The sequence below is a fragment of the Channa argus genome, chromosome 10, assembly GCF_033026475.1.
Source record: "Channa argus isolate prfri chromosome 10, Channa argus male v1.0, whole genome shotgun sequence".
NCBI lineage: Eukaryota > Metazoa > Chordata > Actinopteri > Anabantiformes > Channidae > Channa > Channa argus.
Window position 1 is genome coordinate 2,265,293 of NC_090206.1, and position 14,708 is coordinate 2,280,000.

At 39.5% G+C, this 14,708-nt stretch overlaps 2 protein-coding genes across 4 annotated transcripts in view; one reads left to right on the top strand and one right to left on the bottom strand.

Moving 5' to 3' along the window:
• Positions 1-128: 128 nt before the first annotated feature.
• On the bottom strand, positions 129-10,367 carry ugl (ureidoglycolate lyase). 2 transcript variants are annotated; one of them, XM_067518919.1, is made up of 15 exons: positions 10,281-10,367; positions 9,593-9,721; positions 9,291-9,509; positions 9,108-9,198; positions 8,867-8,943; positions 7,409-7,519; positions 6,928-6,987; positions 5,713-5,869; positions 4,037-4,235; positions 3,453-3,531; positions 3,281-3,373; positions 2,889-2,961; positions 2,725-2,792; positions 1,061-1,185; positions 129-838 (listed from the first exon to the last, which is right to left on the bottom strand). In XM_067518919.1, the coding sequence occupies exons 1-15, from the start codon at positions 10,335-10,337 to the stop codon at positions 667-669; spliced, it is 1,710 nt and encodes a 569-aa protein (XP_067375020.1). In that variant the 5' UTR covers positions 10,338-10,367; the 3' UTR covers positions 129-666. The 2 variants fall into 2 exon arrangements, with proteins under 2 accessions (XP_067375020.1, XP_067375021.1); XM_067518920.1 differs by lacking the exon at positions 10,281-10,367 and adding an exon at positions 9,974-10,089.
• A 1,032-nt stretch (positions 10,368-11,399) lies between these two features.
• hars (histidyl-tRNA synthetase) overlaps positions 11,400-14,708 on the top strand; it is a 10,006-nt gene continuing 6,697 nt past the window's right edge. Inside the window, exons 1-7 of one of the 2 annotated variants that reach the window (XM_067518921.1) lie at positions 11,424-11,582; positions 13,081-13,458; positions 13,569-13,655; positions 13,854-13,973; positions 14,075-14,170; positions 14,329-14,454; positions 14,569-14,676. In XM_067518921.1, the coding sequence (XP_067375022.1) occupies positions 13,348-13,458; positions 13,569-13,655; positions 13,854-13,973; positions 14,075-14,170; positions 14,329-14,454; positions 14,569-14,676 (648 nt within the window). In that variant the 5' untranslated portion in view covers positions 11,424-11,582; positions 13,081-13,347. Of the gene's footprint in view, positions 11,583-13,080; positions 13,459-13,568; positions 13,656-13,853; positions 13,974-14,074; positions 14,171-14,328; positions 14,455-14,568; positions 14,677-14,708 lie in introns of both variants that reach the window. The other variant, XM_067518922.1, reaches the window with a different exon arrangement.

The window sequence follows — 14,708 nt, forward strand, 5'->3', positions numbered from 1 at the left end:
CTTCAATGGCCTGCTCCTCCTCAGTTGGATGCTAGTGGGAATCCCATCCTTTGAAAGCCACTTGTTTTTAAAGTCTGACCAAACTCAGCAGACCATTTAGCAACTATCACAGAGTTCTGAATAAAACGGCTTTTCTGAGGCTCGATTTATTGTAATGGTGCTGACTGTACAAGAAACTATTGATCAAATAGAGCAGTGCTACTATGGCAAGCTGTTTAATCTTTTTACATTTAGGATATCTGCAGCTTATCTGAAGTGTGAATTACAGATATCTACAATTACATTCTGACTAGCCAAAATTAAGATTATAATCAAAGAACACTTCTTTACTTGTCCTAAATTTAGAATAGCTGTAGTTAGTCAAGTAAAGGCTAAAAAGACACCTGAGGACAAGTGAAAATGTAAATAGTTATTTTAAACGCATTTATGTTAAGTCAAGTTCTAGATACCACTTAACATGATTTTGACTTCTAATTGTTGTAAATTCAAATGCAGGTTTATTTATTTAAAAAGTAATTCTCAATTTTCAAATCAGACCTATTAAATTATAAAGCAGCTTGCCATAGAAATACATGTTCCGTCTCTGCTTTTCAGTCAGTGAAGTTTTCTGTGGGTCATCTGCACAAAGTGATGAGCAGGGAAATGAACCTGTCTCCCGCGGCACCATCACAGTTTGGACTGGTGCATGTCTTTGTCCGCAGGCTCCACTTGTCCAGTATTCTGGGAGCTGAGAAAGGTGTGATCTAGGTTCAAGTAAGTGGTGATAAACTCTGGGAAATCTCTCTTTAGGACCAACTCCAGGAACATGTCTGCTGCTGTGTGTAAGTTCTGTCCAGCCCTGAAGACCCACAGAGAGAGAGACAACACCTGAGCACCTGGACCACACAAGCCCACTATTTTACTGTATTACACTGTACAGGTGTAAGGTACATGATGCGTTTGCAGCTTCATCAATGTCCAAAATACATGCGAGAACAAAATGGTAATCAAAGTTTTTGTCATGTCCTGATTTTTTCAATATATTTGTCCCAATAAGTCGCCTGAAGGAACCTCTGCTTACCGAACGGAGCGACAGAGAGTGCCGAGCTCCATGGTGACCTCCTTGGTGAGGTCAGTCACCAGCCGCTTGCTCACCACCCTACCGTCGTCTTCCAGCTTAGCCCGATGCCGGATCCACTGCCACACCTGACACACAGAGGTACTGTAGCATCACACACGGTGGTTAGTGCAGCAGTATGAAGCTGCTGGGAAACGACTACCCCAAGTTTGAAAAGGATCTCACTGAAAACTTGTGTAAACCCTGTATGTATTGAATAAAACCTTCATCACAAAGCAATTTTCAAAGGACACAATCACAATCTCTCTATACCAACTAGTGATGGACTTGAAAATGTTGCAAATAATGAAAGTCCACTAAGTTGTTTGTAGGTGGCATCAAGACAGTAGAAGAAATAAAAAAAACAACCTGGTGGTAATGTAATTATTTCAGTTAAAATACATAGTAGATAGATTTATTTTGGGTAATAGACTACCGGCGGTGAGTCGTTGTGAGAGAATGTATTTATGGCCATCTCTACTACAAACAGAAACTGAAATGATTACTTGTCAGTTCTGTTAGACCTCCAACCTCCAACACGAGGCTGACATGTCTCCATAACTATAGAATGAAGTGTATGGGCCATTATTCCCCTTTAACACGAACTTTATTAAACTAATCCTCTTTTAGTCTGACGTGTCCACATCCGGTATAAAATGTCTGGCATTTTAGCTTCTAACCTTCAGGTGGTGCTAAAACATAAATTAACTGGGTGAAATCACAGTGGCCTTGTGCAAAGCCTTAATGTTTGCAGTCATCCATAGTCACGTCACCATTTTGATATATTAAAACATAATAAACATAAACATTTCAATAAATAATAATATTTAGAATGCATATTCACTCTCTCACTCCCTTTAACCGACACTTTGTACTGTCCTTAAACACCTCACATGCACAGTGTGGTGCACCAGAGCAGCTGATGAGAGCTTGGTAACACTGCATGGTGTTACCTTCCTAAAGTAAAACCCATGCACAAAGGGAAATGATAAGTCATAGTAGGGTTATTGTAGCTGTATTCTTATTCTTATTTGGAACTGGCAAGGAGCTGCTGTTAATACGCATGATTTAGTAAAATAACTTTGAAAGTTGCTGCTAAAAAAAATATGCAATGCAATTAAGTTAACAACACCGTGGTGTAACAAAAATATAGTCAATTGGGAAGAAAAACATTCTACCATATGACAAACAAGATGTGACAGACGCTGCTGTGTCCAGATCAGTTGTTAATGCAGAAAGAATCAAGGGGAGTTAAATGATCAGGTTAGTGGTAACATCAGTGTAAATAAAAGTATTGCTCTCCTGTTTGTATGAGAGAGAAAGAGTGTGTGTGTGTGTGTGTGTGTGTGTGTGTGTATTTCTTTCTACCTGCTACACTGTGAAGACAAGAAAAAGTACTTTTACTAAGGACATTTTAGCTGGTCTTCACAACTTCAGAGGACATGCATTATATCAGGCATAGACAATTATACTTAAGTGTAAACTGAGTGTTAGTCTCACTGAAACAAATTGCCTTTGTTTCAATGTCATTGCTCCCATCAAATAACATCACAACGCAGTGAAATTATTAACTTCGGGCTGCAACAATTCTAAAGGAATTGGAGGGACTGTAAAGCTGACAGCAAAACCTGTGATCTGGAGATTTCTGCTGTGGCTGAGTCTTCAACCTGCCCTCTGTAGAAAAAGTGGCCTTTACCTAAGAAACAGAGAATGGATTTAACAGTCAGTCAGCAGCTTGACTTCACCCTCTGTGCTGCTGATGGGGAAAACCAGAGTATGTGCTTCTACTCACCTGAAAGCCAAGCATTGATGAAGAGCACACCAACTGCAATATTATACTTGAGCCCATAAAGGGTAACTCCCCCCTAAGGAAAACAAATCCACCACATTAACATCACCATCATCCCATTATTCTATTTGAAAATTCAGTGTTCACTTCTCAAAATAACTGGACCCATGCAACATTTGGAGGAACCACAAACATCAAAACTCAAAGTGAGAGAATAAGCTGTTTACAGCCTCTAGTTACACACTGATAGATGTTGGGGGGAGGTTTGCGGGGGAAAACCACCTAACTAGAGAACTAGTAGATAATTTAGGGTGTTTGCATTGCTTTCATTCCCATTAACATTCAGTTAATAAAACCATCTAAATTTTTCAAAAATTCTGGGACAACTCACTGACCGAAGGCATAGACAGTAGGTCCTCAGGAGTCACACTGACATTATCTAGAAGCTGGAAAAGCTGATTATCCCCTTCAGTGTGGAGCTTGAAGAGCTGGAAGGGGTTAGAACACACTACAAGTAATTGTGAGTACTTATAGTAAGTTTTAAATGACTCTTGGTCTAGAACTTACTTTCTGCATGGGCTCAATTAAGCTCAAGTCATATACCATGAAACCATCCACACCTGCCTTGATCTCCAGCAACTTCAGTCTGAGTGTGAGAAAAGTCAGAGCAGTTGACTTATTTCAGTTTACATGTTCAGTTGTGAAGATAACACAGTGACTCAGCATAGAGCACTTACACAACCAGTGTAATTGTATGCTGATGATATTGTATTCTACTTGATTATTTTATATGAAGCAGCAATTGAAAAAAAGAAAGATCTGTGGCTAATAAAATACTTCAGTTTGATGTGCCATCAACTGTTCAATGTGACACACTGTCCCCGAAGTCCCATTTTTTGTAATTTAGGTGTTACTTTGCTATGAACAGTAGTGGAGGTGGTTTTCAGGTCCTTAATGACAGAAGTACCACTAAAACAATTAAGAACATTCCATTGCCAATGTTAGCTCTGCATACACTTTTTTTTCTGATCTTAGTTGTTTTAGGAACTTCACATTGAAACCTTTATGCTTAGTGATGTCTTTCGCACAGGACTGGACTACCAGTGGGATTTATTTTTAGTTTGGAAGTGTACAAATTGTGATCCTCCTGCCTGGTAACATTAGCCAATGCTCTTCTGTAGGAGTCACTGAGTGGGTCCTCAGGCAGCAGCAGAGCAGCCATGCCTCCAGTGGCCAGTGCTCCCCGACGATGACATGTCTGAACCAACAGGTCCATGTAGCTACGCAGAAAGTGCTTCTCCATGTTGACATATTTACTGCGGTCAGGAAGCAGGAAGGCCTTTCGGTGACCTACAGGAGAATAACATGACCTCTTCACTTCAGTGAGACAGAGGTTGCCCCTTTCTCGTGACCTCTTGTTGTGTAGAATTTGTTTATTGCAAAAGGATAATACAACACGTGTAAAACCTAAATAGATACAATGCAATGATTTGTTAAACCCATCAACCCATATTTTATTCGCAATAGAACATAAACAACATGTTTTAAAACAGACATTTTACCATTTCATGGAAAGTTTTAGCTTATTTTTAATTTTGATGGCAGCAACACATCTCAAATAAATTGGAACAGGGGCATCAAAAAGCTGGAAAAGTAATTGCTGCAAATACAAAAAACTAATGGAGGAGCATTTGGCAACTACTGTAATTAGGTGAAATGGTCACAGGTCAGTAACATGACTGGGTATAAAAGGAGCAGTTCAGAAAGGCAGAAACTCTCAAATGTAAAGATGGAAAGACGTTCACCAATCTGTGACAAGCTGGATCTAAACATTGTGGAACAATTTCAAAAAAATGTTCCTCAATGTAAAATTGTGAAGACTTCAAAGATCCAACTATCTAAAGTATATAATATGGAGGAATCAGGAGGAATATCTGTGGACAAGGCTGAAGGTCAAAACTGGATGTGCGTGAGCTTTAGCCCTCAGGCGGCACTGCATTAGTAACAGGCATCATTCTCTACTGGACATCAGTACTGGACTGGATAAAGCTGTATCATGCAAAAAAGAAGCCGATCCAGTAACTTTTGTTCACAAGAACACGATCCAGAAATGCTGTTGTGTTCTTTGGGCCAAAGCTCATTTAAAAACGGTCTGAGGCAAAATGGAAAACTGTTCCATTATCACGTGAAATTGTTTTTGGAAACCGTGGACGCCCTTTTCAGCCGACTAAAGAAGAGAGGGACCATCAAGCTTGTTATCAGTGGACAGTTTAAAAGCCTGCATTTTTTATGGCATGGGGGTGCATCAGTGCCTATGCCGTGGGCAGCTAACACATCTGGAAAGGCTCCATCAGTGCTGAAACGTACATAGAGGTTTTAGAGCAACATATTCTCTCATCCAGACAACGTCTCTTTCAGGGAAGGTGCTGCAAATTTCAGCAAGACAATGCTGAACCACATACTGCATCCATCACAACACCATGGCTTCGCAGTAGAAGAGTCCGGGTACTGAACTGACCTGCCTGCAGTCCAGAAGTTTCACAAATAGAAAACATTTGGCACATCATAAAACAAAAAAATCCAGCAACAAAGGTCCCGGACTGTTGAGCAGCTAGAATCGTGCATCAGCAACTCCAGCAACTGGTCTCCTCTCTTCCCAGACATTTACACAGAGTTTATAAAAGAAGGTGCTGATGCTACACAATGGCAAACATCTGCATGTTCCTACTTTTTTTAGATGTTTTCCTGCCATCAAATTCAAAATGACCTAATATTTTCGATGCATGTTGTTTATGTTCTATTCCAAAAATCAGAATGTTGGTCTCACCAAACTTATTGACAAAGGAGGCTGAATAATCCCAGATGCCACAGTTGAGTCCTGCTGAATGGTCCCGCAGCTCATAGAGAATCTCCTCCATCTCAAATGCTGCTAATACATTTTCAATCAGCACTGTCGCCTTAACGCTGCCAAGTGGAAGGCCCAGCTGGACGGACACACAAATAAATTCCATCAACTACCGTGCTAAAAGACAGATTCACACTCCTTAATCGAGATGCATCAATTAGCAGGATAACCAGGCACATTTACAAAAAGTTCAAAAGGAAATCAAAAGATAAGGTTAAATACTGACATGACAAAGTGATTCATAAATTACCAATTAGCTTTACCAGGTGTGTCTAAATAAGCAGGTTTGGTCTAAAATAATGTGATGTGAAGCGACCACATATTTAGTCTGTGTTTTCTTGCTATGGTCACATTTAAGTTGACAACTTGTGCAACAAACCAAGCTAGATTGTTCTGGCAAGAAACGGTTTGAGGAGTTTATCCAATTAGATGTTTTGTGGGTTGGACATACGTCCTGCTAACCAATCCAATACAGAACTACCCAGAAAAAACGGACAGTCCACAATGGAAATAAGTCCATCCATGCATTATCTGCAACCACTTAACCTGTTAAAGGTCACGGGGTGCTGAAGGCTGTGTCAGCTGTCATCAGGTGCACCGTGAACAAGTAACCTGTACATCTCAGAACTATGGAACTAACTGACAGCTTGTTTAAAGATTTGTGCAAAGTATGTAAAAAGCTAAAATGTGTCTGGTATTGTAGGTGTCAGGCCTTAAACATTGAAAATGACTTAGATGGTCAGCAAAATTTAACAAAAGTTTGCTCTGGCTGCCGTTCAAACCTCTCAAACCACCCACATGAGCATCTGCCTATTGTTACAATACACAGATAAGGTCAGAAAATGGTCCGTCTATAACAGGAAACAGCTGTGTCCCATATCAGATCCAGCCCGTCCATCCACTTTGTTGCTCTATACAGAATACTTCATCACCTCACTCCCTCTGGTATAAGATGTTTATAATTATCATTCATTTTACACACAAAAGGGCAAAATCCGTTTTATCGACCTTAGAAACTATATAACCTAGAACTTTTTGTTGAAAATGTATTATGAATTTTAAAACAAAACTAAAAATGATAAGCATTAATATAATTTAATATAATTTAAGTGCATAAACACTGATAAATGTGCAGACCTTTATTTGTGTCCAGACAAATATCTTGTTCCATAATCGAGCTTCCAGGAAGCTTTCCACCTGAAACACAAGGAGAAACAGTAGAACCCACTAAAATTATGTTTCAAAAATCATCAGGGTGCTTGATTGTCTGTGTTTGAACATGCCTTTGTATAGTTGTGTGGACAAATATTACCTCTATACCATTATTGTGTGTGTGTGTGTGTGTGTGTGTGTGTGTGTACATGTCTCGATTTCCTAATGTGACAAATCTTGTTTCAGTACCAACATTAAGGGGACATTTTGCCTGGTTCCTGCAACGTCAAAGACGTTTTTGATGGTCAAGGTTAGAATTGGTTTATCTTAGAGTTGGTGTTTGACATTTAGCTGTGATGGTTAATTTTTGGGTAAGTGGCCAAGTATTAGGTCAACAAATGCTCTATAGTTAGACACAACTATGTGTGTGTGTGTGTGTGTGTGTGTGTATGAGTGTGTGAGATACTTTTGACAGGTAGAAAAAGGGTCCACTCTTGTTTTCAAACAGTGTCTTTCCACAGTGAAACATGAGGAGTCCAAAGTCAAAGAGAGGACCAGGAGCCTCTTTACCCTTCACCTGACAGAAAAACAGGAACAGCGTGGATCATTTTGTCCCGATTAATTATTCACAAATTCAGCCAGTTCAGTTGGATGCAAAAGTTTGTATACCCTTCATTTATAATGACAAAAAAAAGAATAAAACATCTGCACATTTAATGCACATTGTCTAATGTAATGCTAGTACAATTATTTATTAATTGGGAATTAAAGTACATTTTTAATGGGATGCAAACAAAGCCCTAAACATAATAATGCACATTCAGCTAGTGGAAATGTTCTTTCATTATCAGAGGCAACGAAAATGCTCAGTGTTTAAAAAAAGTTAAAAAGTTATGTTTTCCCAGCTGAATTTAGGTTTAAGGTTAAAGGATGCCTAAGGTTAAAGCAGGTCAACCTGCCTTTCCAGAGTTCCCCCAGATGACATCATCTGAACTTCTAATGATGAAACTCTTCTCTGGATGATGTCATCTGGAGGGTTTTTTCAGTTAGAAGCAGAGAAATATCTTAACATAGTGAAGCTAGAGGATGGTTTAAAACCATTAATGTACATTTACACCCTAAACTAAAGCCACAGAAAGCAAATTGGTGAAGTTGGCCTTTAGATTTGCAGCCTTTTATAATGAAATTGTATGGTTTATAGTGGAAAAAGTAAGTATATAGTAAATAATGAAAATTAAATGCAATTATATTAAATAAAATAGTTTTCCCTATATTAAATTAATTAAAAATTCACTTATAATTAAAAATTTATTTTGCATCTTTTTGAAGATTTGTAGCTAATTGTAAATTAAATATGTTGATAAAAAAATCTTTGCTTTACTCTTTTCAAAATCAGAATTATTTTTTAGTGTTATAAATTCATACGTCATACGTCTTAATTTATTATTTTAATTTATTATTTTATTGAGTTTACATCCATATTTTGCTTAAATGTACTAAAATCAGTTTTAAAAAGATTGGACTGTTATGCATGGAGCTGAGCAGAACTGCAACAACTCAAACACCTTATTTTCAATAATCAGAACATTTTCATTGCTAAAACAAACTACATAACCAATGTTAAGTTTGCTTCAATATCACTTAAGTAGATTCTGCCTTTTTTTTCAGAAAATTACAAAATGTTCACTTTCCAATGACACCAAGCTCATTAGTGTAGCCGTTACTATTTTAGAATTAAAATCATTTTAATTTGGGTATACAATTTTCAGCCTTGTGCACAAAAACGGGGGTGGAAAATAAGAGGTTAAAATATTATAGTTACAAAGTTATTACAATATAAATTCACCGGATCACTTGCATATTTACTAGATAAATTTGTATCCAACCTGAACTGAGTAGGTAAGTGGAGAAACTGCAATACTACCATCATGTTGTGCTCCACCATGTTCCATGCACGGGGACGCAGCATTAGCACTGGAGCCTGAGATATGGCTGGAACATCTGTGAACACATGGAGGCAAGTGAATGAACAATAAGATCGTGTGTAACTGTGGCTTTCATGCTGATCAACCGCTAGAATAATGACATTGGACTTTACACAAATATTGTCGTCTCTGTAAAAGAGCTGTGCCAATATGATTATTCATCTAAACCAAACCACTTACTGGGGAGCTGGTTATGCACCACCTTAAACACATTGTGGATGCCTTTGATCTGGTTGTAATATGTAGGACAGTTCCCATCGTCAAAGTCAACCTGCCGAAACCAAAGGGAAGATCTTACTTATAGTTTTCCATTTTTTCAGGTCACGATCTTGTGTGGCCACAAGCAAATGGTGCGCGTGGTACCTGTATGCCCTGTGCTGGTGACTGAAGAGCTTTGATGAAGCGCTGGGTATCACATGGAGCCAAATCCCCAATGTCCACATGTCTCCGCTGGAGCCTCAGGGGGACAGGGAGCACCCTCCAGGCTGAGTCTTTCCTAATGTGTGTAGCACTTTCCAGGAAGCTTGGCACATCACCAGAAAGGTCCAAGTGGGCCTTTCTGGACACTCGCAACCTCAGAACCTGAAACACAGAGCAGATACCTCACAGTGACGTAAACAAGTTCTAATTCCATCAAATAAGTAGTTGTTTTTCAGCTGTTGTACCTGATCCACCTCCTCATCAAATGTGGAGATCAACTCATAAAGAAAGAGGAGGGCGTCTCTGGTAAAGAGTGTCTCATATTCTGCCTCTAGCCCTGAGGGAGGGGGACACACCTCCATGCTGAATGAGCACTGTGAACAAAAAGTTAGTATAATACATATTCTAAAAATATATTATTGTCTTTTAAATGTTTCATTTATAATATACTTTTCTTAATTTCGTGTGCATTTGTCTTTTTGTCTTTTAGTCTCAATGTTTTAGGACAAACCCCTGCTTCAGTAGAAAATAAATGGTGGTGTGTACGTTATATACCTGAATTGGATGCATAAAAGGCAGATTCATGAGTCTAGAGCCTGTCTGCTACCTTATTTGAGAATTCTTACCCTCTGTTAGGAGTTCTCCTCTAATCAAGGATCTGAAAGTATCGACTCGTCTCCAGTGTTTGATTTTAAATATTCTCTGGCACAAATATACTAAAGACTTTTGAAAATTTAAGACCATCTGTACAGTGCTGTAACCACTGCAGTGTAGCAAGGCTAATTATATCCTCTGAGTTTCAAAGTTCATCATACAACGAACTGTCAACACTTCATCACACTATAGTAGTTTTTTTTTACCACCTCCCAGTATGTTGCATTCTAGTCCAAAATGTTTCTTTAACTGCAAAATGAAGAATAGAGTGATACTCACAGACACGCTGATGACAAGTCTCTGCTCACTAACGGAAGCGGACTTTGTTATGGACATACTTTGGCCAGTGTTTGAACAGGAAGATGTTCGTTTGTACAGTTTAAAGTCCTACAGCCTTTTCACTATTTGAGCATTGTGTTGTGTTGTAAATGTAATTTACAATAGAGAAAAGAAAATGTTTACATTTTATAAATTATCAACTGCAATATCCCCTGGACGAACTATGGTCAGGTACATCATGTTTGTATGACTTGATTTAGCTGAATACATATTGATACATATAGAGACATTCATACATTTATATTAGCTCCCACAAATCACACTGCATGCGAGGATAAACAAGAAGTAATGAAGTCCAGAGAACTCACTACAGACCCCAAAATAACAAGGTGAGGCATGGATCAGCCTCTGAGTGCTCACAGAAGCACATGGGCCTCAATAACTGTGAAATAGAAAAATATAGCGGCCTGGTAGACCAGTCGAAATTGAAAAAAGGATGAACACAGCCAGATACAGAGAAATCCTTCTCATAGCCATCAAACAGAAGATTTTGAATCTCCAAAGTACACTAAATAGATTCATTTATTTTGTTCCACTGTCAGTCAAACTCCCAAATCAGAGTTTAGGTTCTCAGTAGACTTCTCACACTTATTTGCACTGTAACAATATTTTCCATAGAATCCAATGTGAGAAATGAGTGTTCTTGCGATAATGTTTGTGGTATAAGTGATTCTAGGTGGGTAAATGGTTTTTGTGTGTAATATGTGGACACAAGATACATTTCAGAGGAATATTATGGTAATAAAGTACAATAAATTGCTCTGTCTCCTTTAGAATGTAAATGCTCTTAGTAAAATCACTAGATCTAAAGAAATGTAACAGTTTGGGGTTTTGTTCTGGCAGTTTTCCAGCAGAATGACAGGTCACTGTCCCTAGTCAGGTATAATTACTATTATATACATATAGAGCGATATTTCCATATGCTGAGCAAAGAAAGTTCATACACACATATTTCTTTAGCTCTCTCTCTGTGTATATATTTATGTATATACACACCGCCACACCTTCGTTTTATTTTGAAAACATGGAGCGGAAGTTATATTTTTCCGTTTCCGCTTTTTTTTCGCCCAGTGTGACAGCAGAAGTCCCCACGTCCATGCTGCGGGCTCGTTAGCGGTGCAAAGAGCGGTAGAACCATATTAATGAAAAGCCATGGAAGACAAGGCACAGATACAAGACGCGATTAAAGTACAAGGTGAAGTCGTTCGGAAATTAAAGTCCGAGAAGGCGAGCAAGGAGCAGGTCAGTAATCAGAAATAATTGTGATAATTGATCTTTATTTTATGGCACATTCTCTCCGACAAATAGCGCGTCCATCTGGCGTTTAACGGCAGGGTTGCCAGCTCGTTAGCGTTGGTAAGTTTTCACGTAACGTAACGTTAATGTTGGAAAACGCAGTTCACACCACGGAGCGGAGCTAACGTTAACTGAAAAAGCCAAGTCCGGATGTCGTTCAAGTGTTTAGCGAGTGTTAGTCCTCGGCTATGTGTTGGCAAAACAACCGCTAGTGTAAAGCGTTAATGGGTCAGTTATGAATCACTTTGTTGAGCTTAACACTTGCACTACATAAATACAGTAAATGATAACGTGATCAGGCATAAAATACGTATTGGAGCAACGTTAATTTCTGCAACACGACGTAATGACTAGCTCCTCGGGCTACAGCTAAGTTTCTGGTGGAAGGTACCGCTTGTCACTTTGTTGTTACCGGCGTCTTTATTCCAGCTGAACCAGCTAGCGTTAGCTATTAGCCACCTCCACAGCAGCGGCTAATCGGCCCCGTTCATTCAGCACAGCTAGCTAACGACACAGTAGCAGCTGCTGCTAAGCCATTCGTAATGTGCAAAGTTTCAGCCGGATTAAAAAGCCAGACATGGTAACTTGCACTTTATTTGTAAAGTGACGTTTTCACCTGTCAAACATCTCTGCCACAACCCGCGTGGTTAATGACTTAAATTATGTCAAACCATTAAGTACAAAGATAGCTGATGCAATAACACAGGCGCATGTTAACCTCTGGCAAAGCATGTGCCAAGTTAGGACGTTAACGTTCAAGGTGCCATGCTTTGGCTCTGCAGGTCTTAAGTACAATAACGGCTTTTATTTTCAGTTTGGAATTAGTTCAGGGTTTTCTATGATGCTTGTGCACCGTAGAGGATGTGGCAGCATGTGGAGAAACTGAAGCAGCACCAACAGTGGGAGATAACGATTACGATGTACTTAATTTTTAAGTTTTGTGTGACACAAAATTTGAATGCATTATGAGTTTTTTTTGTGTGGTTTTGGAGTTTATTAGCACACAGACAGCAGCCTTAGGTAGTGTGAGCTCCTCCTATTCTCTGTAAGCTTTTGTGTATCCTGCTTTACTGGTCCTGTGCTCTGCTGTTATGTCAGGTTCAGAGTGTCGCACCACATCATCCTAAAATTGGACATGAGTGAAATGTAGAAAAACAGGTAAAAAAAAACCCAACAAAAAGTTAAACTCAATCAGTCGTACAGAGCTTCAAGGACATAACTAGGAACTAATTGACTACTTGCTTTTGAGAGAACATGACATATTCAATTAAAGTTTTCACTATATTGGGCGTAAAAATACACTAATGCATTATACATAAGAGTCAGATCAGGGCCCTGTGTGTCTGTGTGTGGACTGTCCTGGGCTGGCTGCTTTGATTGACTTGGTACATCTCATGTTCTGTCCTCCATGCTGTGATGATGATGATGCCACACCCTCTCCTAGTGCTAGGGTTGCTTACCACTTTTCTCCTGTTCTTCCTGCCTGACCCTGAATGACCTCCGGCCACCTTACTCCTCACCATCATCTACCTGACTGTCTGTTGGGATTCAACCTTCCTGGATGTCACTCTACTCGTTGGCCTGTGTGGCTTCTCCTGGACAATACCAATGGATAATGCTGTATCAATGATGCACTCCTGAACTGCTTGTCCAATCTCTGGACTTATTTTTTTCTACCCTTATTTTTTTTTTATATCCCCTATGCTGTGGGATGAACATGCTGGGCATGTTTTGTGTCCGTGCTTGCTCTGGTCTGTTGGGCCTTCGGACTGCAACTCCTCTCCGTTTTTTGCATTCTTTCTCTGGGATCACTGTGGCTCAGGTAGGACTCTGAGGGGTTGGGCAAGATTTCCTGAAATGATGTATTTTTCCAAGTTTGTTGGATGTGCGTTAGAGACTTTCTACAGCATCTGGTTTGTGTGTGTGGTGCAGATTGATGAAGAGGTAGCCAAACTGTTGGAGCTGAAGGCTCAATTAGGAAATGATGGCAAACATCAATTTGTCCTCAAGACGGCAAAGGTAAGAGCAAAGTGCTGCTGCATTCTGACACATTTACTGTACACATGGAGCACTGTTAGGAAATAAAATAAAAAGGAATCTCTGTTAGTAAATTTCTACCTGTGAGCGCAACTGACAGCTGTGCAGTCAATATCACACACAAGGGTAAAAGTCACTTGACATACAGAAGCGGACACAGGAAATTTGCTTGTCCATCAGGGAACGAGGGACTACAACCCCAAGCAGATGGCCATCAGAGAAAAAGTCTTCAACACCATCATCAATTGCTTCAAACGCCATGGAGCAGAGACCATCGACACACCCGTGTTTGAACTGAAGGTAGATTTTTAACACAGCTCAACATGTTTTAACCGACAGAAGAAGCAGAAAACTTGAAGTCGTCAAATGTGAATGCTGATGGTCTGTCCATTCGTGTGCAGGAAACGTTGACGGGGAAGTATGGAGAAGACTCCAAGCTCATCTATGATCTCAAAGACCAAGGAGGAGAGTTGCTGTCTCTCAGATATGATCTCACTGTATCCTTCATGTACATTAACGAATTTGGTTTACACAAAACCTTTTGGGGCAAAAATTTGGGGGATACGTTGTTGTTGTTGTTGTTTGTTTATTTTAAATTCAATTTTGTCAAAAGCAGAGAATGGTATGTGTTGTCCTTGACAGTCCCTTCCTTCAGGTGCCATTTGCTCGCTACCTGGCAATGAACAAGATAACCAACATTAAGCGCTATCACATTGCTAAGGTCTATCGTCGCGACAACCCGGCCATGACCCGTGGACGCTACAGAGAGTTTTACCAATGTGTGAGTCTTCCTTATGTGATTTTACTGTTTGCCAGCAATCCAGTTACTATTTTTAGATCATTTGGACATTTCCTGCTCTACATCAGTGAATTAATTTGCTGGTGTGTGTTTCAGGATTTTGATATAGCGGGACAATACGATGCCATGATTCCAGATGCAGAGTGTCTGAAGATTGTCCATGAAATCCTCAGTGAGCTGAACCTTGGGGAATTCTGTATCAAGGTTTGTCACAAGAATTCATTGGGATTTTTTAC

What these genes read in the sequence shown, in the direction of transcription:
- ugl (XM_067518919.1), bottom strand. Translation starts at nt 10,337, where the DNA reads ATGTCCATAACAAAGTCCGCTTCCGTTAGTGAGCAGAGACTTGTCATC. An exon ending in GGTGCATAACCAGCTCCCCA is followed by an intron (nt 8,944 to 9,107) that starts GTAAGTGGTTTG and finishes ATGTGTTCACAG; the next exon opens with ATGTTCCAGCCATATCTCAG. An exon ending in TAATTGAGCCCATGCAGAAA is followed by an intron (nt 3,374 to 3,452) that starts GTAAGTTCTAGA and finishes AACCCCTTCCAG; the next exon opens with CTCTTCAAGCTCCACACTGA.